General features: G+C 44.7%; 1 protein-coding gene and 1 pseudogene across 4 annotated transcripts in view; one reads left to right on the top strand and one right to left on the bottom strand.

Annotated features, from left to right (window-relative positions):
• ZCCHC8 (zinc finger CCHC-type containing 8) overlaps positions 1 to 17837 on the bottom strand; it is a 49609-nt gene extending 31772 nt beyond the window's left edge. The window contains exons 1-4 of one of the 4 annotated variants that reach the window (XM_053586834.1): positions 17488 to 17837; positions 13570 to 13612; positions 7669 to 7743; positions 4390 to 4495 (exon numbers count right to left, since the gene is read on the bottom strand). In XM_053586834.1, coding sequence (XP_053442809.1) covers positions 4390 to 4495; positions 7669 to 7743; positions 13570 to 13612; positions 17488 to 17686 — 423 coding nt within the window. In that variant the 5' untranslated portion in view covers positions 17687 to 17837. The other 3 variants (XM_053586831.1, XM_053586832.1, XM_053586833.1) reach the window with 3 other exon arrangements.
• A 176-nt stretch (positions 17838 to 18013) lies between these two features.
• Positions 18014 to 19890, top strand: LOC128583026 (glutathione S-transferase A4-like; annotated as a pseudogene).
• The last annotated feature ends 3946 nt before the right edge of the window (positions 19891 to 23836 follow it).

Below are 23836 nucleotides of genomic sequence, written 5' to 3'. Positions count from 1 at the left end.
ACAACTTTAAATTTCAAATCTTAGGACTCTGAATATACTCCTTTTATTTTCTAATACATCCCATTGAGGTATATAAAATTTTGAATTTATTATTGCCATTGTTAGAATAAATATAGAAGCTAGCAATGTGGGCGGCGCCTGTGGCTCAAGGAGTCGGGTGCCGGTCCCATATACCGGAGGTGGCAGGTTCAAACCCAGCCCCGGCCAAAAACCACAAAAAAAAAACAAAAAACAGAAGCTAGGAATGTTATGAAAGAAATTTCCCATGGGAAGGGTGGCGCCTGTGGCTCAGTGAGTAGGGCGCCGGCCCCACATGCCGAGGGTGGCGGGTTTAAACCCAGCCCCGGCCAAACTGCAACAAAAAAATAGCCGGGTGTTGTGGTGGGTGCCTGTAGTCCCAGCTGCTCGGGAGGCTGAGGCAAGAGAATCGCATAAGCCCAAGAGTTAAAGGTTGCTGTGAGCCATGTGACGCCATGGCACTCTACCCAAGCGGTACAGTGAGACTCTGTCTCTACAAAAAAAAAAAAAGAAGAAATTTCCCATGGGAAAAGTGAAGCTATGAAAGGAGAGCTGCTTCTGATGCATTAGTATGCATTATGACTTTTGTGTTAATCAATGTTAACTATGGAATTTTCAGTACTTAAATCTACAAGGCAAACTTTATCTTGAATCCAGATAACCAGAAAGATTAAAAATATATATAATTTTATATTACTGGTCAATACTGATGACTCACAAACATCAAGATACTACAAAATTCTGATGTGTCCCTTGAATCAAAAATAATATTCAGCATGGTTTTTATCGTTAAAATGTATTTTGTTTCGGGCGGCGCCTGTGGCTCAGTCCGTAAGGCTCCAGCCCCATATACCGAGGGTGGCGGGTTCAAACCCGGCCCCAGCTGAACTGCAACCAAAAAATAGCCGGGCATTGTGGCGGGTGCCTGTAGTCCCAGCTACTTGGGAGGCTGAGGCAAGAGAATCGCTTAAGCCCAGGAGTTGGAGGTTGCTGTGAGCTGTATGATGCCATGGCACTCTACCAAGGGCCATAAAGTGAAACTCTGTCTCTACAAAAAAAAAAAAAAAATGTATTTTGTTTCTTGAATCCTTAAAAATTATACAGAGGGCTGGGTGTGGTGCCTCACGCCTATAATCCTAAGCACTCTGGGAGGTCAAGGTGGGTGGATTGCTTGAGCTCACAAGTTCCAGACCAGCCTGAGCAAAAGTGAGACCCCATCTCTACTAAAAGTAGAAAGAAAAACTGGCTAGGTGCCCACAGCTCTGTGGTTAGGGCGCAAGCCACATGCTCTGGGGCTGGTGGGCTTGAAACAAAAAGAAAAAATTGCTGGGCGTTGTGGCTGGTGCCTATAGTCCTAGCTGCTAGGGAGGCTGAGGCAAGAGAATCGCTTAAATCCATGAGTTTGAGGTTGCTGTGAGCTATGACGCCACAGCACTCTACTGAAGGTGATAAAGTGACACTCTGTCTCAGTTTAAATAAATGAACAAATAAAAATAAAATAAATAAAAATAGAAAAACTGAGGCAAGCGGGATCTCTTGAGCCCAAGAGTTTGAGGTTGCTGTGAGCTATGACGCCATGATACTCTACCCAGGGCAACACCTTGAGACTCTGTCTCAAAAAAAGAAAGAAAGAAAGAAAAGGCTCAGTGCTCTTAGCACAGTGGTTACAGCATTGGCCACATGCACCGAGGCTGGTGGGTTTGAACCTGGTCCTGGCCAACCAAACAACAATGATAACTGCAACAAAAAAATAGCCGGGTGTTCTGGAAGGTGCCTGTAGTACCAGCTACTTGGGAGGCTAGGCAAGAGAATTGCTTGTGGCCAAATGGCACTCTACCCAGGGCAACAGAGATACTGTCTCAAAAAAAAAAAAAAAAATTATATATATATATATACACACACATACATATACATATGTGTATATGTATCTATACACACGCACAAACACATATATAAACATAAAAACTAAAAGGTAATGAAAAATTTACATATTAGAACATTCCATTTTCTAAACTCAGGTTACATAGTTATAGATCAGAACGTTCCATTTTCTTTTTTTTTTTTTGTAGAGACAGAGCCTCTATGGCCCTCGGTAGAGTGCCGTGGTCTCACACAGCTCACAACAACCTCCAACTCCTGGGCTTAAGCGATTCTCTTGCCTCAGCCTCCCAAGTAGCTGGGACTACAGGCGCCCGCCACAACGCCCGGCTAGAACATTCCATTTTCTAAACTCTGAGGTTAAACAGCTATAGATCCTTATTTGAGATCCTTATTTTCATTTATTTATAATTATTATTATTTTTGAGACTGAGCCACTATGCTGGGCTAACAGAGATTCTTGCTTATTTTAATTTTTAGTTTAAATGAAAAGCCCAGTAATAATTCTGATTTTTTTTTTTTTTTTTTGGCCGGGGCTGGGTTTGAACCCGCCACCTTCGGCATATGGGACCGGTGCTCTACCCCTTTGAGCCACAGGCACCGCCCATAATTCTGATTTTTTAAACACAAATTCATGTTCTAATATTCACATAGTGAAACTTCTGATTCCTTTGGTATGCTATTCATTTTTTAAAAAACAAGTTGGGGTGGGGGGAAGGGTATTTCACATGTCTGTTAGTTTCATTTTATTTATTTTACTTTATTTTTTCCAGAGACAGAGTCTCACTTTGTCACCTCTGGTAGAGTGTTGTGGCATCACAGCTCACAGCAACCTCCAGCTCTTGGGCTTAGGCAATTCTATTGTCTCAGCCTCCCGAGTAGCTGGGACTACAGGCGCCCGCCACAACGCCCAGTTATTTTTTGTTGTTGTTGTTGCAGTTTGGTTGGGGCCGAGTTCGAACCACCACCCTCGGTATATGGGGCCGGTGCCCTACTCACTGAGCCACAGGTGCTGCCCTGTCAGTTTTAGATAAAAACAATCTGTCTTCTATAAATTCCAGAAATTTAGGTAGCTTCTCTGGCCTGAAATTCATTTTTTGCTTAAAACCATGAATCCAAGTTAGGAAATGGAGAAAGAGCCTTCAATTTTGAGTGTATCCAGGACTGAGTATGAGTCCCTTTCCAATGGAGCCACAATCCAAAAGAAAACCACATGGCTGCACTAGTCAAATTTTGGAGAAGAAAGCCAACAAATTGAAGAGATGTGAACAGACCATCTTTTTTTTTGAGACAGAGCCTCAAGCTGTCGCCCTGGGTAGAGTGCTGTAGCATCACAGCTCACAGCAACCTCCAACTCCTGGGCTCAAGCGATTCTCCTGCCTCTGCCTCCAAAGTAGCTGGGACTACAGGCGCCCGCCATAACGCCCGGCTATTTTTTGGTTGCAGCCATCATTGTTGTCTGGCAGGCCCCAGCTAGATTCGAACCCGCCAGCTCAGGTGTATGTGGCTGGCGCTGCTTGAGCCATAGGTGCTGAGCCGTGAACAGACCATCTTTCTTTTTTTTTTTGAGACAGAGTCTCACTATGTCACCCCGGGTAGAGTGCTGTGGCACAGCCCTCAGCAACCTCAAACTCTTGGGCTTAAGCGATTCTCTAGCCTCAGACTCCCAAGTAGCTGGGACTACAGGTGCCCCACAATGCCTGGCTATTTTTTTGTTGCAGTTGTCATTGTTGTTTAGCTGGCCAGGGACCAAATTTGAACCTGCCAACCTTGGTGCACGTAGCTGATGCTGTAATGACTGTGCTATAGGGGACAAGACAGTGTAAAGACAAACTTAACAATGATTTTGATGTATGTTTTTTTTTTAGAGACAGAGTCTTACTTTGTTTCCCTTGGGAGAGTGTCGTGGCATCACAACTCACAACAACCTCTAGCTCTTAGGCTTAGGTGATTCTCTTGCCTCAGCCTCCCAAGTAGCTGGGACTACGAGCGCCTGCCACAACGCCCAGCTATTTTTTTGTTGCAGTTTGGCCGGGGCTGGGTTCGAACCTGCCACCCTGGGTATATGGGGCCAGTTCCCCAATCACTGAACCACAGGTACTGCCCTCATTTTGGTTTTGATTTAAGATTATTGTGGCTTGGCTTGGCGCCTGTGGCTCAAGCAGCTAAGGCGCCAGCCACATACACTTGAGCTAGCAGGTTCGAATCCAGCCCCGGCCAGCCAAACAACAATGAGGGCTGCAACCAAAAAATAGCCGGGTATTGTGGTGGGCGCCTGTGGTCCCAGCTACTTGGGGAGTGGAGGCAGGAGAATCGCTTGAGCCCAGGAGTTGGGAGGTTGCTGTGAGCTGTGATGCCACAGTACTCCACCCAGGGTGACGGCTTGAGGCTCTGTCTCAAAAAAAAAAAAAAAAAAAAAAAATTATTGTGGCCTAATAATTGGCAATGAAAAGCATATTCTACTTATCGTAAACTCTCTTAAATTTGAAATACCTGGGGCAAAAGGCTAAAGGAAGTCTTTTCCACATCATTTTTCTGCTGTTCCTCAAATCTCTTTACTAAATTTGATACAAATTCTTCTATTTCTTGATGATATTGCCTGTATGAGAGGACAAAATGGTCAGAACCCAAAGTGAAACATTTTATAAATTCAAGTTATATATGTTATTGTGTAAATTTCATTATTTTATTTGTCAGAGGCTTATCAAATCACTGACTCTCTGTAACACACAAGAAACTATTCATTAAGGAAAGATAGACATTGTTGCCAAGTTAAAGAAAATGATTATCATAATGTAACACAATGTTTGGCATAATAGTTGCCAAACACTTGTGCACAGAGTAAGTGGACTTTATTTATAAATTTTATGTACTTAGCTCCCTTCCTACTCTCTCTTAGCCACCTATTTCTGCAACACAAAGATAGCCAATGTATTTAGTTGTTCCACATCCTTCTCCCAAAGACTCTTTATAGACATATAAGGAAACACAAATATGAAACTGAAAAAAGCAAAAGCAAAATCTAACGTAGGACAAAATACTAAAGTCTATTTTCTCTAGCCCTCTGGGACAAGAACCAAGTTCATCAGAAATTCTGTATTGCCTAGGTCAGGTGTCAAAGTAGCCCAGGTCTTGTTAAGGCTGCAACTGGTCAGCCACAGGGTCTCAAACACAACTGCTTTTTGACAGACTTGACAATCCTTCACTTCTCTTCTAGCTATGACATTCTAAGATTTCTGCAGGTGAAAACATCAGATGAATGGTACACCAATCAGTCTGTCATGAGTAGACAGCAAATCTAAGGGAAGAAGAGATAAGAGCCTTAAGTCCAGAGCCTAGCTGCGCCCAGTTCTAGCTATGACATTCTAAGATTTCTGCAGGTGAAAACACCAGATGAATGGTACTCCAAGCAGTCTGTCGTGAGTAGATAGCAAATCTAAGGGAAGAAGAGATAAGAGGCAATGGTGCCAAAGCCTAGCTGTGCCCAGTTCTTATCTGCTGCTGTATACACCATCCAGCTGCTCCACCCCCAGAGCCGTGAGTTCCACTTCTACTGAGATAAAGCAGGTTATGAGCCTGCCACTATTCCCTGGTCAGCATAGAAGATAACAATATGATTAAGTAATTTGGGAAGGGCTCAGCGCCCACAGCACAGTGGCTACGGCACCAACCACATACACCAAGGCTGGTGGGTTCAAACCTGAATCGGGCCAGCTAAACATCCAATAAAAGATAGCGAGGTCCGGGTGGCGCCTGTGGCTCAGTGAGTAGGGCGCCGGCCCCATATGCAGAAGGTGGCGTGTTCAAACCCAGCCCCGGCCAAACTGCAACAACAAAAAAAATAGCCGGGTGTTGTGGCGGGCGCCTGTAGTCCCAGCTGCTCGTGAGGCTGAGGCAAGAGATCGCGTAAGCCCAAGAGTTAGAAGGTTGCTGTGAGCCGTGTGACGCCACAGCACTCTACCCGAGGGCGGTACAGTGAGACTCTGTCTCTAAAAAAAAAAAAAAAAAAAAAAAATACAGCGAGGTCCAATAGCCTATAGTCCCAGGTACTTGGGAGCAGAGGCAAGAGAATCGCTTAAGCCCAAGAGTTTGAGATTGCTGTGAGCTATGACACTACAGCACTCTACCAAGGGCAACATAGTGAAACTGTCTCAAAAAAAAAAAAAGTAACTTGGGAAGGCAGAAGCACCTCTTTGAAGTATCTATTACCATGTTGAGGCAAGTGCTGAAACTATTTCTGAATACTCTAGCAAGCACCGTAAAAATGCTCACCCTAAACCCAAGGATGCTGGGTGGCTTACAAGAGCCTGGTGTTGCTATTAAAAACAATAATCATAGGCTGGGCTTAGTGGTTCATACCTGTAATCCCAGTACTCTGGGAGGCTGAGGCAGGTGGGCTACTTAAGCTCAGGAGTTTGAGATCAGCCTCAGCAGGAGTAAGACCCTGTCTCTACTAAAAATAGAAAAAATGAGCCGGCCTGTAGTCCCAGCTACTCGGGAGGCTGAGGCAAGAGAATCGCTTAAGCCCAGGAGTTGGAGGTTGCTGTGAGCCGTGTGACGCCATGGCACTCTACCCGAGGGCGGTACAGTGAGACTCTGTCTCTACAAAGAAAAAAAAAAAATGAGCCAGGCATAGTGGTACACACCTGTCCCTCACTTGGGAAGCTGAGGCAAGAGGATTGCTCAAGCCCATGAGTTTGAGGTTGTTGTGAGCTATGATGCCACAGCACTTTGCCCAGGGCAACAGAGACTCTGTCTTAAAAAAAAAAAAAGAAAAAGAAAAGAAAAAAATCACGTGGGCAGGCTTTCAAGATTGCCAAAAGGAAAACTCAGTTGTCTGATTTTAGGAGAGATGTGGTGGGCGGCGCCTATGGCTCAGTTGGTAGGGCGCTGGCCCCATATACCTAGGGTGGCGGGTTCAAACCCGGCCCTGGCCAAACTGCAACCAAAAAATAGCCGGGCGTTGTGGCGGGCGCCTGTAGTCCCAGCTACTCGGGAGGCTGAGGCAAGAGAATCGCTTAAGCCCAGGAGTTGGAGGTTGCTGTGAGCTGTGTGAAGCCACGGAACTCTATTGAGGGCCATAAAGTGAGACTCTGTCTCTACAAAAAAAAAAGAGAGATGTGGCACTGTGGTGGACACCTGTAGTCCCAGCTACTTGGGAGACTGAGACAAGAGAATCGCTGAAGTCCAACAGTTTGAGGTTGCTGTGAGCTGTGATGCCACAGCTCTCTACCAAGGGCAACATAGTGGGACTCTGTCTCAAAAAAAAAAACAAAAAAACAAATTGATAATACAGAAAAGTTTCCTCATTTTCCCAGAAGTCCAGAAGCAAATTCAGGTCTACAGGACCTCAACATCCTTGCTTTTTTTTGTTTTTTTATAGAGACAGAGTCTCACTTTATGGCCCTTGGTAGAGTGCCGTGGCCTCACACAGCTCACAGCAACTTCCAACTCCTGGGCTTAAGCGATTCTCTTGCCTCAGCCTCCCAAGTAGCTGGGACTACAGGCGCCCACCACAACGCCCGGCTATTTTTTGGTTGCAGTTTGGCCGGGGCTGGGTTTGAACCCGTCACCCTCAGTATATGGTGCCGGCGCCCTACCGACTGAGCCACAGGCGCCGCCCAACATCCTTGCTCTTAATCATGATTCCATACAATTAAACTCCATTTTAAGAACAGAATAAGTACAAATGAAAAGAGCATAATTACAAAAGATATTGTTTCAGAAATATTAACTCAATTATATTTCAGAAAAGGAAAAAAAATTACTTACTTTGAAATAGCATTGTTCATAAATAGAATCTGTAATAAAGGTCCATCTAACTTAGTATTGTTCACCAATATTCCACTAAAACAGAATTAAAACATATTCTTAGAATACATTAACGTAAAACTTGCCTATGTATATATAAACACATAACTTTCATAATTCTTAAGTACCAATAAACATTATATTTTACAAATGACCATTAACCACCAAGAACTACAGTTTTCTCAAGAAAAATCTAAGCTTTTCTCAATTCTATGTACTTTAATGGTTTTATACAAATCTCTTACTTAATAAGTGTATGCATGTCTGTGTGTGTGGGCAGGCGCTGAAAGGTGCAAGACACCAAGCCCAGCTAATTTTTACAATACTTTGTAGAATTCTGGGAGGCCAATGAGAGTGGATCATTTGAGCTCATGAGTTCAAGACCAGCCTGAATGGAACTCCGTCTCTACTAAAAATAACTGAGGCAAGAGGATCACTTGAGCCCAAGAGTTTGAAGTTGCTGTGAGCTATGATACCATCACACTCTATTAAGGGTGACAATGTGACAGACTCTGTCTCAAAAAAATAAAATAATAATAAAATACATTGTAGAGGAGGCTTTGCTTTCTTCCCAGATGAGTCTTGAACTCCTGGCCTCAAAGAATCCTCCTACCTCAGTCTCCCTAAGTGCTATGATTGTAGACATGAACCATTGTGGCTGGCCAACATTTAATAAATGTTTCACAAAAAATTAAGAACTACAGTTATCTTTCAGTTCTCAAACAAAAAGTTTCTCTACCTTATGACTAGTTTCTTTATAAATTATAGGGACGAGAAGGGAAGAGTTGGATAAATTAGTAGGTTACAAGAATATATTTCAGGGCAGCTCCTGTGGCTCAAAGGAGTAGGGCGCTGGCCCCATATGCTGGAGGTGGTGGGTTCAAACCCAGCCCCAGCCAAAATTGCAAAAAAAAAAGGAATATATTTCTAGGGCGGCATCTGTGGCCCAAAGTAGTAGGGCGCTGGCCCCATATGCTGCAGGTGGAGGGTTCGAACCCAGCCCAGGCCAAAAAAAAAAAAAAAAGAATATATTTCTTTTTTGTAGAGACAGAGTTTCACTTTATGGCCCTTGGTAGAGTGCCATGGCATCAGACAGCTCACAGCAACCTCCAACTCCTGGGCTTAAGCGATTCTCTTGCCTCAGCCTCCCGAGTAGCTGGGACTACAGGCACCTGCCACAACGCCCAGCTATTTTTTGGTTGCAATTCAGCCGGGGCCGGGTATGAACCCGCCACCCTCGGTATATGGGGCCGGCGCCTTACCGACTGAGCCACAGGCGCCACCCCAAAAGAATATATTTCTAAAAGAATCTGAGTGGATATGGCTTGGAAGTACAGAAGAACTTCCATAGTTGACCACCTCCCTACACTGACCACCTCCTTAATATTGACCTAATTTTTATAGACCAGACATGCACCACATGTATGTATCAGTACAGTAGGCCTAGTTCCTTATGTTGACCACTTGTGTTGACTGGTTTTGTTACTGTCCCTTGTGAGATCAGCTTACAGACGTACTATTGTATATGAGAAAATGAAATACTTTATAAACGAATTGATTCTTGGACAGTAAAAAACATTGTACTAAATATCTCAAATCCAAGATTCTAAAGCAGATATATATATAAAAAACTAAGTGTAGTTATATATATGTAAGTATACTATTCCTGGATCTGCCAAATACTGCTAAAACAGAACTAGAATGCAGTCTGGAAATCTGTAATATATCCCTTCAGTAACCTGGGACCAGATGAATCTCTTGATTCTTCCTCTTACACCTCCTCCTATTCCTTTACCTGTATAGCACATGAAATAAATCACTTTCTATTTAGAATTGTTCATACCCTCGGCATATGGGGCTGGCGCCCTACTCACTGAGCCACAGGAGCCGCCCCAAGTAAATAAACAAAATTAAAATATCAAAAAGACTTGTTTCAACTTTAGGTTTTAAAAATACAAAATATTTTTATTTATTTATTTATTTTTTTGTACAGACAAGAGTCTCACTGTACCGCCCTCGGGTAGAGTGCCATGATGTCACATGGCTCACAGCAACCTCTAACTCTTAACTCTTGGGCTTACATGATTCCCTTGCCTCAGCCTCCCAAGCAGCTGGGACTACAGGCGCCCACCACAACACCCGACTATTTTTTTTTTTGTAGAGACAGAGTCTCACTTTATGGCCCTCGGTAGAGTGCTGTGGCCTCACACAGCTCACAGCAGCCTCCAACTCCTGGGCTTACGTGATTCTCTTGCCTCAGCCTCCTGAGTAGCTGGGACTACAGGCGCCCGCCACAACGCCCAGCTATTTTTTGGTTGCAGTTCAGCCGGGGCCGGGTTTGAACCCACCAGCCTCAGTATATGGGGCCGGCGCCTTACCAACTGAGCCACAGATGCCGCCCAACTATTTTTTTATTGCAGTTTGGCGGGGGCTGGGTTTGAACCCGCCACCCTCGGCATATGGGGCTGGCGCCCTACTCACTGAGCCACAGGAGCCGCCCCATAATATTTTTAAAAACCATACGCAACTGCATGGTCCTTGGTTGGAGTCCAGTTTGAACAACTAGCTATAAAAACACTCAGAGGAGAAATTTGAATATGGAGTAAGAGAAGTGTTAAGAAAATCATGCCAGTCATTAGGTGTGCTAATGCTGTGTGGTTATGCATAAGTCTTTATTCTTAAAAACACAAGTTTTCATGACCAGCCAGAGCAAACATAGCAAGACTCCATATCTAAAAAAAAATTAGCAGTGCATGGTGGTGTGTGTCTGTAGTCCAAGCTAGGGGGGAGGGTAAGGCAGGAGGATCAGGAGTCTAGGAGTTCTAGTGTATGGGGAGGTATGACTGTGCCACTGTACTCCAGGGTCTTTTTCTGAGACTTGTCTTAGAAAAAGCTGAAATATTTGGGGTGAAATTTGCCTATAAGATTATTAGGTAACATAGTAAAATTATTAAATCTAAGTGAGGAAGATATAGGTAATAGTAATCATACTATTCTTTTTACTTTGTGTATGTGTAAAGGCTTTTCTTAAACACACATAAACATCATTACAATGTTTCCCGATAAGAGGAGAAACTTCTGATTATAACAGTTACAAAATAAAGACTAAATCAAAAGATTTGAGGACACAAACTTTAAGTAAGTCTCTATCTCTCCTTCCTTGGTTTTCAGTAGAATGCTTTATCAGTCTGATGATAAGAGGATCTTTTTTTGGTTTTTCTAGATTTGAACCCACCACTTCCAACATATGGGACAGATGCCCTACTCCTTCAGCCACAGGCACCGCCCAAGAGGACAATTTCTAAAAAATAATAACTTATTCCTTTTTGTAATACTGATTGCTACCTTGTTATAAACTGGCAAAGCCTACAATGCTGTAATCATTTCACTTAAGATAATTACTATCATTTTTAAGATAAGTGTTTAATATTTAAATGATTAACTCCATTAGAAAATGTATAATTAATTACTTAAATATCTTTAATGTAAGAAAATTATGATTTTTATGAGGAATTCTAGTTACATTAATACATTTAACATCGGGCGGCACCTGTAGCTCAGTCAGTAGGGCGCCGGCCCCACATGCCGAGGATGGCGGGTTTGGACGCAGCCCTGGCCAAACTGCAACAGAAAAATAGCCGGGTGTTGTGGCGTGCGCCTGTAGTCCCAGCTGCTCTGGAGGCTGAGGCAAGAGAATCGCGTAAGCCCAAGAGTTAGAGGTTGCTGTGAGCTGTGTGACGCCAGGGCACTCTACCCAAGGGCAGTACAGTGAGACTCTGTCTCTACAAAAAACAAACAAACAAACAAACAATACATTTAATATCTAACCAAAATTAGTATAGATGCACAAACTGTGCTCATACAGAAGAAAGGTAGGGCATGGGAAAGGTATTTTGAAATATTTCTAAATTCTAAAATTTTCCTAGCACTCTGGGAGGCTGAAGAGGGTAGACTGCTTGCTCACAAGGTTCAAGACCAAACTGAGCAAAAGTGAACCTCTTCCCTACTAAAAATAGAAAAAACTGAGGCAAGAGGATGGCTTGAACCCAAGAGTTGGAGGTTGTTATGAGCTATGATGCCACAGCACTCTACCCAGGGTGACAGCTTGAGACTCTGTCTCAAAAAATAAAGAAAGAAATACATAAATAAATTCTTCTAAAATTTATAAACTTTTGGCTAGGTCCAGTGGCTCATGCCTGTTAGCCTAGCACTCTGGGAGGCTGAGGCAGGTGAATTGCTTGAGCTCAGGAGTTCTCAAGACCAGCCTGAGCAAGAGCAAGACTCCATCTCTATCAAAAATAGAAAAACTGAGGCAAGAGGGTCACTAGAAGAAGTTCGAGGCTGCTATGACCTATGATGATTCCATGGCTCTCTACCCAGGGTGACAGAGTGAGACTCTAAACAAATACAATAAATAAAATGTATAAACTTTTAGTCACTACTGCATTCCAATATATTCCAGCTAATAGCATACACAAAAATGTACAAATAAAACTACATCATGGCACCTCCAACTTTCGAAAGCTTAAACTACTATTCTGCCTGGCGCAGTGGCTCATGCCTGTAATCCTAACACTCTGGGAGGCTGAACTTTGTGAACTGCCTGAGCTCACAGGTTTGAGACCAGCCTGAGCCAGAGCAAGACCTCGTCTGTCAAAATAGCTGGGCACTGTGGTGGGCGCCTATAGTCCCAAGCAACTTGGGAGGCTGAGGCAAGAGAATTACTTGAGCCCAAGAGTTTGAGGTTGCTGTGAGTTATGACGCTACTGCACTCTACAGAGGGCAACAAAGTAAGATTCTATCTAAAAAAAAAAAATTAGATATCCAGGCCAGGTGTGGTGGGTCAGGACTGCAATCCAACCACTCTGGAAGGCCAAGGCAGGTGGATTGCCTGAGCTCAGGAGTTTGAAACCAGCCTGAGCAAAAGCAAAACCCCTGTTTCCACTAAAAATAGAAAACTTAGCAAGGCATTGTGGCAGGAGCCCATAGTCCCAGCTATTCAGAAGGCTGAGGCAAGAGGTTTGCTTGAAAACAAGTGTTTGAGGTTACTGTGATCTATGATATCATGGCATTCTACCCAGTGAGACTCTGTCTCAAAAAAAAAGGTTGATGGGGCGGAGCCTGTGGCTCAAGGAGTAGGGCGCCGGTCCCATATGCCAGAGGTGGCGGGTTCAAACCTAGCCCCAGCCAAAAATCCAACAAAAAAAAAAAAAAAAAAAAAGGCTGGGCGCCTATAGCTCAGTGGTTAGGGCATGGGCCACAAGTACTGGGGCTGGTGGGTTCGAACCTGCTAAAACAAACAAACAAAAAAACATAGCCGGGCATTTTAGTGGGTGCCTGTAGTCCTAACTACTAGGGAGGCTGAGGCAAAAGAATCCCCTGAGCCCAGGAGTTTGAGGTTGCTGTGAGCTGTGACATCACAGTACTCTACCGAGGGTGACAAAGTGAGTCCCTGTCTCTAAAAAACAAAAAACAAAAACCCAGATATCCAGCCTAGTTGAGGTGGCTCATGCCTGTAATCCTAGCACTCTGGGAGGCTGAGGCAGGTGGATTGCTTGAGTTCACAAGTTCGAGACCAGCCTGAGGAAAAGCAAGACCCCATCTCTACTGAAAATAGAAAAACTGAGGGAAGAGGATCTCTTGAGCCAAGAGTTGGAGGTTGCTTTGAGCTATGAAACCACAGCACTCTACCCACAGTGACAGCTTGAGAATCTGTCTCAAAAAAAAAAAAAAAGAAAAAGAAAAAGGACCCTTACTCTGATCACTTCAGAGAAATAACAAATAAAAGTGATACAAAAATCTTACATGCTTTTTACAAAGAAATAGTGATTAAATATTAGTATCAGGATAAATATCTCATACCTTGGTCGAGTCAGAATGTTCAATTTTCTTTTAAGTTCTTGATGTTATTATTTGTTAAGAAACATTAGCCCTCATTAAACAGAATCACACAAATCATAAAATTCAACTGCTACTATTCTTACTTTTGGTGTTAGCATGTCACAAATGTAAAAGACTCTTGAATATTTTGAGGATGACATTGAGCTCCTGTTTTGTCACAGGGCTAGGCACTTGGACCTAAAAATTACTATGGTTCTTAAGACTGTAGTCCTAGGGCAACGCCTGTGGCTCAGCGGGTAGGGCGCCGGCCCCATATGCCGAGGGTGGCGGGTTCAAACCCAGCCCCGGCCAAACTGCAACAAAAAAATAGCTGGGCGTTGTGGCGGGCGCCTGTAGTCCCAGCTACTTGGGAGGCTGAGTCAAGAGAATCGCCTAAGCCCAAGGATTTGGAGGTTGCTGTGAGCTGTGTGATGCCACAGCACTCTACCAAGGGCGATAAGGTAGGACTCTGTCTCTACAAAAAAAAAAAAAAAAGACTGTAATCCTAGTACTCTGGAAGACCGAGGTGGGTGGATTGCTTGAGCTCATAAGCTCCAGACCAGCCTGAGCAAGGGTGAGACCCTGTTTCTACTAAAAATAGAAAAACTGAGGCAAGAGGATCACTTGAGCCCAAGAGTTGGAGGTTGCTATGAGCTATGATGACACAGGGCTCTACCCAGCGCAACAGAGTAAGACTCTGTCTCAAAAAAAGAAAGGTTTAGAGCCTGCAGCTCAAGCAGCTAAGGCACCAGCCATATATACCAGAGCTGGAGGGTTCCAATCTGGCCCAGGCCTGCGGAATAATGACAACTACAACCAAAAAATAGCCAGGCATTGTGGCAAGCATCTGTAGTCCCAGCTACTTGGGAGGATGAGACAAGAGAATCACTTAAGCCCAGGAGTTGGATGTTGCTGTGAGCTGTGATGCCACAGCACTCTACCCAGAGCCACAGCTTGAGGTTCTGTCTCAAAAAAAAAAAAAAATCTGAGAGGAGGGCAAGGTACAGTGGCTCACGCCAGTAATCCTAACACTCTTGGAGGCTGAGGAGGTGGACTGTCTGAGCCCAAGGGTTTGAGACCGGCCTGAGCCAGGAGACCCCTCTAAAAATAGCAAGGCAGGGTTGTTGCAAGGGCCTGTAGTCCTAGCTACTCCGAAGGATGAGGCAAAAGAATCGCAAGAGCCCAATGTTACTGTGAGCTATGATGCCATGGAACTCTACCTAGGGCGACAGAGTGAGACTCTGTCTCAAAAATAAAAAATCTGAGAGGAAATCTATGGATGCTTATTTCACAATACTTTCAACTTTCTTCTATTTTGAAAATTTTCATTAACAAAATGTTGATGAAAAATCAACCTGTAAAAAAAAAAAAGTCAGACTTCAAAAACCTTAAAAGCTTTTAAATCAAGCACTTTTAGAGATCTTTACAGAGGAAAAGGAAAACTACCTAAGCCAAAATCAGCTGTATTTACAGGGTGCCAAAAAAATGTATACACATTTTGGGTGGGCCTGTGGCTTAGTGAGTAGGCCCCATACACCCAGGGTGGTGAGTTCGAACCCAACCCAGGCCAAACTGCAACAAAAAAATTGCTGAGCGTTGTGCCTGGCACCTGGAGTTCCAGCTACTTGGGAGGCTGAGGCAAGAGAATTGCCTAAGCCCAGGAGCTGGAGGTTGCTGTGAGCTGTGACACTACGACACTCTACGGAGGACTACGAAGTAAGACCCTGTCTCTTAAAAAAAAAAAAAAAGGGTGGCGTCTGTGGCTCAGGAGTAGGGCGCCGGCCCCATATGCTGAGGGTGGTGGGTTCAAACCCAGCCCCGGCCAAACTGCAACAAAAAAATAGCCAGGCGTTGTGGTGGGCGCCTGTAGTCCCAGCTGCTCGGGAGGCTGAGGCAAGAGAATCGCGTAAGCCCAAGAGTTAGAGGTTGCTGTGAGCTGTGTGACGCTACAGCACTCTACCGGAGGGCGGTACAGTGAGACTCTGTCTCTACAAGAAAAAAAAAAAAAGGGCTCAATGCCTGTGGCTCAAGTGGCTAAGGCACCAGCCACATACACCAGAGCTGGCAGTTCAAATCCATCCTGGGTCCGCCAAACAACGACAGCTGCAACCAAAAAACAGCCGGGCGTTGAGTTGTGGCGGGAGCCTGTAGTCCCAGCTACTTGGGAGGCTGAGGCAGGAGAATCGCTCGAGCCCAAGAGTTGGTGGTTGCTGTGAGCTGATGCCATAGCACTCTACCCAGGGTGACAGCTTGAGGCTCTGTCTCAAAAAAAAAGTATACATATTTTAAGAACTGCATTAAAATTATAATACTCTGGGTGGTGCCTGTGGCTCAAAGGAGTAGGGTGCTGGCCCCATATGCCAGAGGTGGTGGGTTCAAACCCAGCCCCGCCAAAACTGCAAAAAAAAAAAAATTGTAATACTCAGGCCTGGCACAGTGGCTCACTCCTGTAATCCACTTGGAGGCCCAGGTGGGTGGATTGCCTCAGTTTACAGGTTGAAGACCCACACTAAGGCAGAGTAAGACCTCTTCTCTAGGGCGGCGCCTGTGGCTCAGTGAGCAGGGCGCCGGCCCCATATGCCGAGGGTGGCGGGTTCAAACCCAGCCCCGGCCAAACTGCAACAAAAAAAATAGCCGGGCGTTGTGGCGGGCACCTGTAGTCCCAGCTACTCGGGAGGCTGAGGCAAGAGAATCGCTTAAGCCCAGGAGCTGGAGGTTGCTGTGAGCTGTGTGATGCCACAGCACTCTACCAAGGGCCATAAAGTGAGACTCTGTCTCTACAAAAAAAAAAAAAAAAAAAAAAAAGACCTCTTGTCTAAAAATAGCGGATCACTATGGCGGGCACCTGTAGTCTAGCTACTTGGGAGGCTGAGGCAAGAGAATCGCTGGAGTCCAAGAGTTGGAGGTTGCTGTGAGCTATGAAGCCAAGCAGTCTACAGAGGGCGACAAAGTGAGACTCTGTCTCAAAAATAAAAAACGAAAATTGTAATACTCAATATACACCAATTACAACAGATGAACACAAAAGTCATGTTGAGCACCTCTTGTAATTGCAGATGTCAAACGTGACTTGTATTACAAATATAAGTTTTTTCTTTTCTTAAAATGTGCATACATTTGGGTGGCGCCTGTGGCTCAAGGAGTAGGGCGCCGGTCCCATATGCTGGAGGTGGTGGGTTCAAACCTAGCCCTTGCCAAAAAAAAAAAAAAAAAAGTGCATACATTTTTTAAGGCACCCTCTTTATAATTTTAAAGACACTAGGAGTATAAATAAACATACCAGCAAATCCAGAAACATCTGTAATCATGTAACTCAAGCCAAACATAAATTTATTTGGCACGTTTTCCCCAAAGGGTTGCAATGTATCTTCACCACAGACACTAGTCTAAAATTAATCCCCAAATTTAATTAAGCTGTTAACTATTTCTCTTTGCATTAGGCCCCCCAACTCTGCATCCTAGGACCATGAGATCTTTCCCGTCATAAAAAGTGATCCAAGGTCTAAGTTTCCAGTATCTCCTAACGTACCAACACGACAGCATTAATTTGCGTTTGGTTGCAAAATACGAAATCGGATCATGACCTCAAGGAGAGGAAGGGAAGTGGTTGCCTGTCTACACTCTAACAGTTGAGGAGTCTACAATAACCCGAAGAAACCGCACCCGGCTGGCGGGTAACACGAGCGGGTCTAGTCAGGAGACTGATTTCCGTAAGGAAAAAGGTTTGCGTCGAGGCCCCAACACAGCTTGCGCAACCGAAGCCCTAAATTCTCAGCCCGCCAGTTGTACGCGAGAAATTACTTCGAATTCTTGCCCTGTTGGAATTTCCACCCGCGCCTTCGCGGGGCGCTGCCCCGACCTCACGCCGAGATGACAGGGCCTGGAGGACAGGAAGGATATTCTCGGCGTGGAGCCGCTCGATGGTCTCCTCGCACTGCCGAAGGCGCTCCCGCAGCTCCGCGTCGCCGACCCCATTCTCGTCCTCTTCGTCACCGTCATCGTCCTTGAAGCGAGTGTGAACCGGCTTTGGAATCGACTCCTCCGGGTGGTCAAACGCCTCGAACAGCTCCAGGTCGCCAAAATCCACCTCCGCCGCCATTTTGGGCTAGGGAAAAGATTAAGGAAGAGGCGGAGCCGGCTACGGGGCAGGGGGCGAAGGTTGTGGGGTAACACCACTCTCCAGGGCTCTGGCCACGCTAATCCACCCCGTAGCGTTTTCTTCAGACGTAGGCCGCGGAAGCCGCACAAGAGGCGGGGCCGATCCCGAGAGACTCTAATTCCCAGAACGCAACGGCGTCTCGCAAACCCACTTCCGAGATTGCTCGGGAGAATGGCATGCTGGGACGTGTGGTTTCTAAGAGACTTTTAACTCATTGTTTGCATTGCACACTGGGATTGGTCCTTTTTGTAAACGTGAAGAAAGGCTATCTCAGAACGCTTTAAAACAATATGGATTGTCTCTGTTAGTCAAGTAAAACTGAAAAAAATGAGAGTACGACGCAAGTCTCATCATAGATCCTGGTGTGCCTGCTTAATAACAAGAAAATAAGGAACTCTGGTTTTGCCACAGACCATGTTTGTGATGTTAAACAAGCTACTTTAGTTTATCGGGCTTGGGTCTCTTTTATGTAAATGAGTTAGATTCTACTATTTTAGATTTGTCTGTTGAGGCTTTCTGTGCCTTATCTCGTTTAATCATTCGTTTATTCAGTCACATTTATTTATACTTTACGTGTGCCAGGCATTTGTCTAGGATTTGAAGATGCAAGAGCAGTAAGCAGCACAGAGAAATTCCTGCTCTCGTGAAACCTATAGTCCACAAGAAAAAAAACAAAAAATCCCGCGTTATAAATGTTTCTGGGTGTTGATGGGTATTCACAGAGAAATGTGGAAAACATAGGAAGTTATGAATGTGTAATAAAGATGAACTGAAATATGATTAGGTAGGCAAAGTTAGTTGTGAAAATGTGACGGATGAAACAGAGCATTCTAGGCTGGAGAAACTACATGCTGAATGAAAAAGGCAGAGCGGAGCAAGATGAGGCTAGAACATTAGGCCAGTACTCACAGAACCTGAAAGGATTCTTTCTCCATCCCCCAACATTCAGAAGTGATTTAAACATTTTGAACAGGTGCTGTGTTTGTAACCAGCAAATTTTCATTATGATAAAATGGTCCTGATTGCAGGGTAGAGAAAAAAAAGGCGGTAGAGCAAGAGTGAAATTCTTTGAATCTAGACATCCCTGAGACACAGCCTAGAAGGGATAAGAAAACCCCAAGGCAGGAGTCATGTCAGCTAAACCCAAGCTCTATTACTTCCGTGGCAGGGGCAGGAAGGAGTCTATCCGCTGGCTGCTGGCTGCAGCTGGAGAGGAGTTGGAAGAAGAATTTTTGAAACAAAAGAACAATAGGGCGGTACCAGTGGCTCAAGGAGTAGGGCGCCGGTCCCATATGCCAGAGGTGGTGGGTTCAAACCTAGCCCCGGCCAAAAAAAAAAAAAAGAAACAAGAGAACAATTACGAAAAGTTGCAGAAAGACAGACGCCTGCTTTTTGCCCAAGTGCCTTTGGTTGAAATTGATGGAATGCTGCTGATGCAGGCTAGAGACAACCTCAGCTACCTAGCTGCTAAGTATGACCTCTATGGGAAGGACCTGAAGGAGAGAGTCAGGATCAACATGTACACCGATGGCACCCTGGATCTGATGATGACGATAGCAGTCGCTCCCTTATAACCCCCTAAAGAAAAAGAGGAGGCCTTGGCTTTAGTGGTGAAGAAAGTTAAAACCCACTACTTGCCCGTCTGAAAAGATTTTGAAAGACCAAGGAGAAGATTTTCTCGTTGGCAACAAATTCAGTTGGGCAGATGTACAGTTGTTGGAAGCTATTTTAATGGTGGAAGAATTGGATGCTTCTGCTCTTTTTGACTTCCCTTTGCTAACGGCATTTAAAACAAGTATCAGCAACATCCCCACAATTAAGAAGTTCCTGCAGCCTGGGACTCAAAGGAAGCCGCCCTGGACAGCCACTATGTTGAAGTAGTCAGGAACATTCTACAGTTCTAACAGCAGCAGGTTTCGTGATGGCAAGAGTGACAATTTAATCACAGCACCACATGCCACCCAATAGTGAATAACAGGCAAACTGTAGGTTCTAGGGGCTGAGTCTGAAAAGAACAAGCTACGCTGCTATCAGTGGCAGACACTGAATAAACGCAATATAGGGCGGCGCCTGTGGCTCAGTGAGTAGGGCGCCGGCCCCATATGCCGAGGGTGGCGGGTTCAAACCCAGCCCCGGCCAAACTGCAACAACAAAAAATAATAGCCGGGCGTTGTGGTGGGGGCCTGTAGTCCCACCTGCTCGGGAGGCTGAGGCAAGAGAATCGCGTAAGCCCAAGAGTTAGAGGTTGCTGTGAGCCGTGTGACGCCACGGCACTCTACCCGAGGTTGGTACAGTGAGACTCTGTCTCTACAAAAAAAATAAATAAATAAAATAAACGCAATATAAAACCAAAAAAAAAAAATTCCTTGAATCTAGTAGGTGAATTTTTTTGTAGTGCTGTAGTTAAATGGACAAATTGGTAGCTAGCTTAGGCGTTTCGGCCTATCACAAGCAGATGGGTTTCAGCCATTCACAGCCAGCCAGTTCCAAATAACTCAGATACCTAGTCATAGCCAATCAGGTGATTTCTTTTCTTCTTCTTCTTTTTTTTTTTTTCTGTGTTTAGTCTATAAAAGTTCACTACAAACCAGAACCTCTTCTGGTTCTGAGTAAACATTTTTTTGCTCAAATAAAATAAAAAAAGTAAAAAAAAAATGCTATTAATAACTTGGATTAGAATAGTGGCAATAGGGGGAACAGAAAGAGGGAAGAAGGGAGGGGGGTGGGGCCTTGGTGTGTGTCACACTTTATGGGGGCAAGACATGATTGCAAGAGGGACTTTACCTAACAATTGCAATCAGTGTAACCTGGCTTATTGTACCCTCAATGAATCCCCAACAATAAAAAAAAAAAAAAAAGAATAGTGGCAATAGTAGTGGAATTCGATATTTAGGAACAGACCATATTTAAAAGATACTAGGTCATTAAATATAAAAAAGATTATAGGGCGGCGCCTATGGCTCAGTCCGTAGGGTGCTGGCCCCATATACCGAGGGTGGCGGGTTCAAACCCGGCCCCGGCCAAACTGCAACGAAAAACTAGCCGGGCGTTGTGGCGGGCACCTGTAGTCCCAGCTACTTGGGAGGCTGAGGCAAGAGAATTGCTTAAAGCCCAGGAGTTGGAGGTTGCTGTGAGTTGTGTGAGGCCATGGCACTCTACCGAGGGCCATAAAGTGAGACTCTGTCTCTACAAAAAATAAAAATAAAAAAAAAAGATTATAAAATTAAAGCAACATCTTTCATTAAGGAAATGAGAGGAAGGAGGTATGTTTACTAGGATTCTGACTTAAGAATTCTAATAAATGAATAAATGGTCATTTGAGATAAAGAACATTGGATGAGGACCTGGTTTGGAAGCAAAGAGGGAGTTCCATTTTGGTTGTGTGGTACTTTATGGCACTTTTATCTTTATGGGCAATAAAGAAGTAACTAGACTGGTGGAAAATGTTTTTGAAGCATTTTCGTTAGACATCACTGCTGTATTGAAGGAAATATTTTGGGCCCCAGTGGAAGTGTTTATTAGGTAACTGTATATTTGGGTCAATCTCAGAAAAAAGGTTATGAACTTGGGCGGTGCATGTGGCTCAGTCGGTTAAGGTGCCGGCCCCATATACCGAGGGTGGTAGGTTCAAACCCAGACCCGGCCAAACTGCAACCAAAAAAAAAAAAAAAATAGCTGGGCGTTGTGGCAGGCGCCTGTAGTCCCAGCTACTCAGGAGGCTGAGGCAAGAGAATCGCTTAAGCCCAGGAGTTGGAGGTTGCTGTGAGCTGTGTGATGCCACGGCACTCTACCGAGGGCCATAAAGTGAGACTCTGTCTCTACAAAAAAAAAAAAAAAAGGTTATGAACTTAAAGTCAACATTTGGTGACCTAAGTTTTTTTTTTTTTTTTTTGGTTTTTTTTTTTTGGCCAGGGCTGGGTTTGAACCCGCCACCTCTGGCATATGGGACCGGCGCCCTACTCCTTGAGCCACAGGCGCCGCCAAGTTTTTATGGAAAGTAATCAAAACTGTGATAGAGATTACATGATGAAGAATACAGAATGAGAAGAAAGGCTGGGACCATGTCTTAAGAAACTGGGCTCCGTTGAGAAGAATGAGAAAACTAGAATGGGAGAAATGGGATAATTGAAATTGTAATTCTTGGCTTGGCTCCCATAGCTCAGGGCCACATATACCAGGGCTGGCGGGTTCTGGGCCTGGTAAAAACAACAATGACAACTACAACAAAAAAATAGCTGGGCATTGTGGTGGGCTGGGCATTGTGGCGGGTGCCTATAGTCCCAGCTACTTGGGAGGATGAAGCAAGAGAATCGCTTAAGCCCAAGAGTTTGAGGTTGCTGTGAGCTATGATGCCACCGTACTCTACCAAAGGTGACAAAAGTGAGACTCTGTCTCAAAGAAAAAAAAAAAGAGAATTATGTTTAAAACTTAATTTCTGGCTGGATGTTGTGGCAGGCGCTTGTGGTCCCAGCTACTTGGGAGGCTGAGGCAAGAGAATTGCTTAAGCCCAGGAGTTGGAGGTTGCTGTGAGCTGTCATGCAATTCAACAGCTTGAGGCTCTGTTTCAAAAAAAAACAACCAAAGGCTCAGTTGGTAGGGCGCCGGCCCCATATACCAAGGGTGGCGGGTTCAAACCCGGCCCCAGCCAAACTGCAACCAAAAAATAGCTGGGTGTTGTGGCGGGCGCCTGTAGTCCCAGCTACTCGGGAGGCTGAGGCAAGAGAATTGCTTAGGCCCAGGAGTTGGAGGTTGCTGTGAGCTGTGTGAGGCCACGGCACTCTGCTGAGGGCCATAAAGTGAGACTCTGTCTCTACAAAAAAAAAAAAAAAGAAAAAAAAAAAAACAACCAAAAAACAAACTTTATTTCTGCTACGTTTACTTCCACCCATCTACTTCTTAAATAGTATCTAAGTTTCCTAAGCTTAGTGCAATCCAAATCCACCATTACCCCATCTAGAAACCTATTCAATGTCATCACTTTATTTGCCCTTTCAGCACCTACACACAACTACAAAGTCCTATTCTACCTCAAATTGCCCTCAAAGCCAACAATTCTCCCACTGTTGAGTTTATAGTATCTTACCTTAAATAATAGTGTGAATTTCTAGTCTCATTGTCCAGCCTTGCAGGACAAGTCTCTTATTTATTTTTTATTGAGATAAAAGGGCTGGAGTACAGTGGGGGGGGTGCAGGGGGAATGGTAGTTCACTATATCCTCAAACTCCTGGGCTCAAGCAATGTTGCCTCACCTTCCTGAGAAGCTGAGACTTTAGGAATGTACCACCATGCCAGGTTTTTTATTTATTTTTATTTTATTTTTTGAGACACAGTCTCACTTTGCTGCCCTTGGTAGAGTGCCATATTGTCACAGCTCAGAGCAACTTCACACTCTTGGGTTTAAGGGATTCTTTTTTTTTTTATTATTTTTTTGTGTGTGTGTGTTTTTTTTTTTTTGGCGGGGCTGGGTTTGAACCCGTCACCTCTGGCATATGGGACCAGCACCCTACTCCTTGAGCCACAGGCACTGCCCAGGTTTTAAGGGATTCTTTTACCTCAGGCTCCCCAGTAGCTGGGACTATAGACGCCTGCCACAACACCTGACTATTTTTAGAGACAGGGTCTCGCTTTGGCTCAGGCTGATCTTGAACCTGTAAGCTCAGGCAATCCACTCCCTTGGCCTCCCAGGGTGCTAGGATCATGCCTGGTTTTTAAAATTTTTCTACTTTGTTTGGACTCCCAACGTGCTGAAATACCTTCTGGATAGCAACTTATGTCCCTGTTTCTCACAAATCTAATATCCAAAATATCCATCATGAAGCACAAGGCTTTGAAACTGAAAGCACAGTATCAGAGAAGGGCGGCGCCTGTGGCTCAGTGAGTAGGGCACCAGCCCCATATGCCAAGGGTGGTGGGTTCAAACCTGGCCCCGGTCAAACTTCAACAAAAAAATAGCCGGGCGTTTTGGCGGATGCCTGTGGTCCCAGCTACTTGGGAGGCTGAAGCAAGAGAATTGCCTAAACCCAGGAGCTGGAGGTTGCTGTGAGCTGTGATGCCATGGCATCCAAACAAGGGAATAAAGTGAGACTGACT

Source organism: Nycticebus coucang, chromosome 4, assembly GCF_027406575.1.
Source record: "Nycticebus coucang isolate mNycCou1 chromosome 4, mNycCou1.pri, whole genome shotgun sequence".
Classification (NCBI taxonomy): domain Eukaryota; kingdom Metazoa; phylum Chordata; class Mammalia; order Primates; family Lorisidae; genus Nycticebus; species Nycticebus coucang.
The sequence above is the reverse complement of the archived record's forward strand: the minus strand, read 5'-3'. Positions and strand labels throughout refer to the sequence as shown.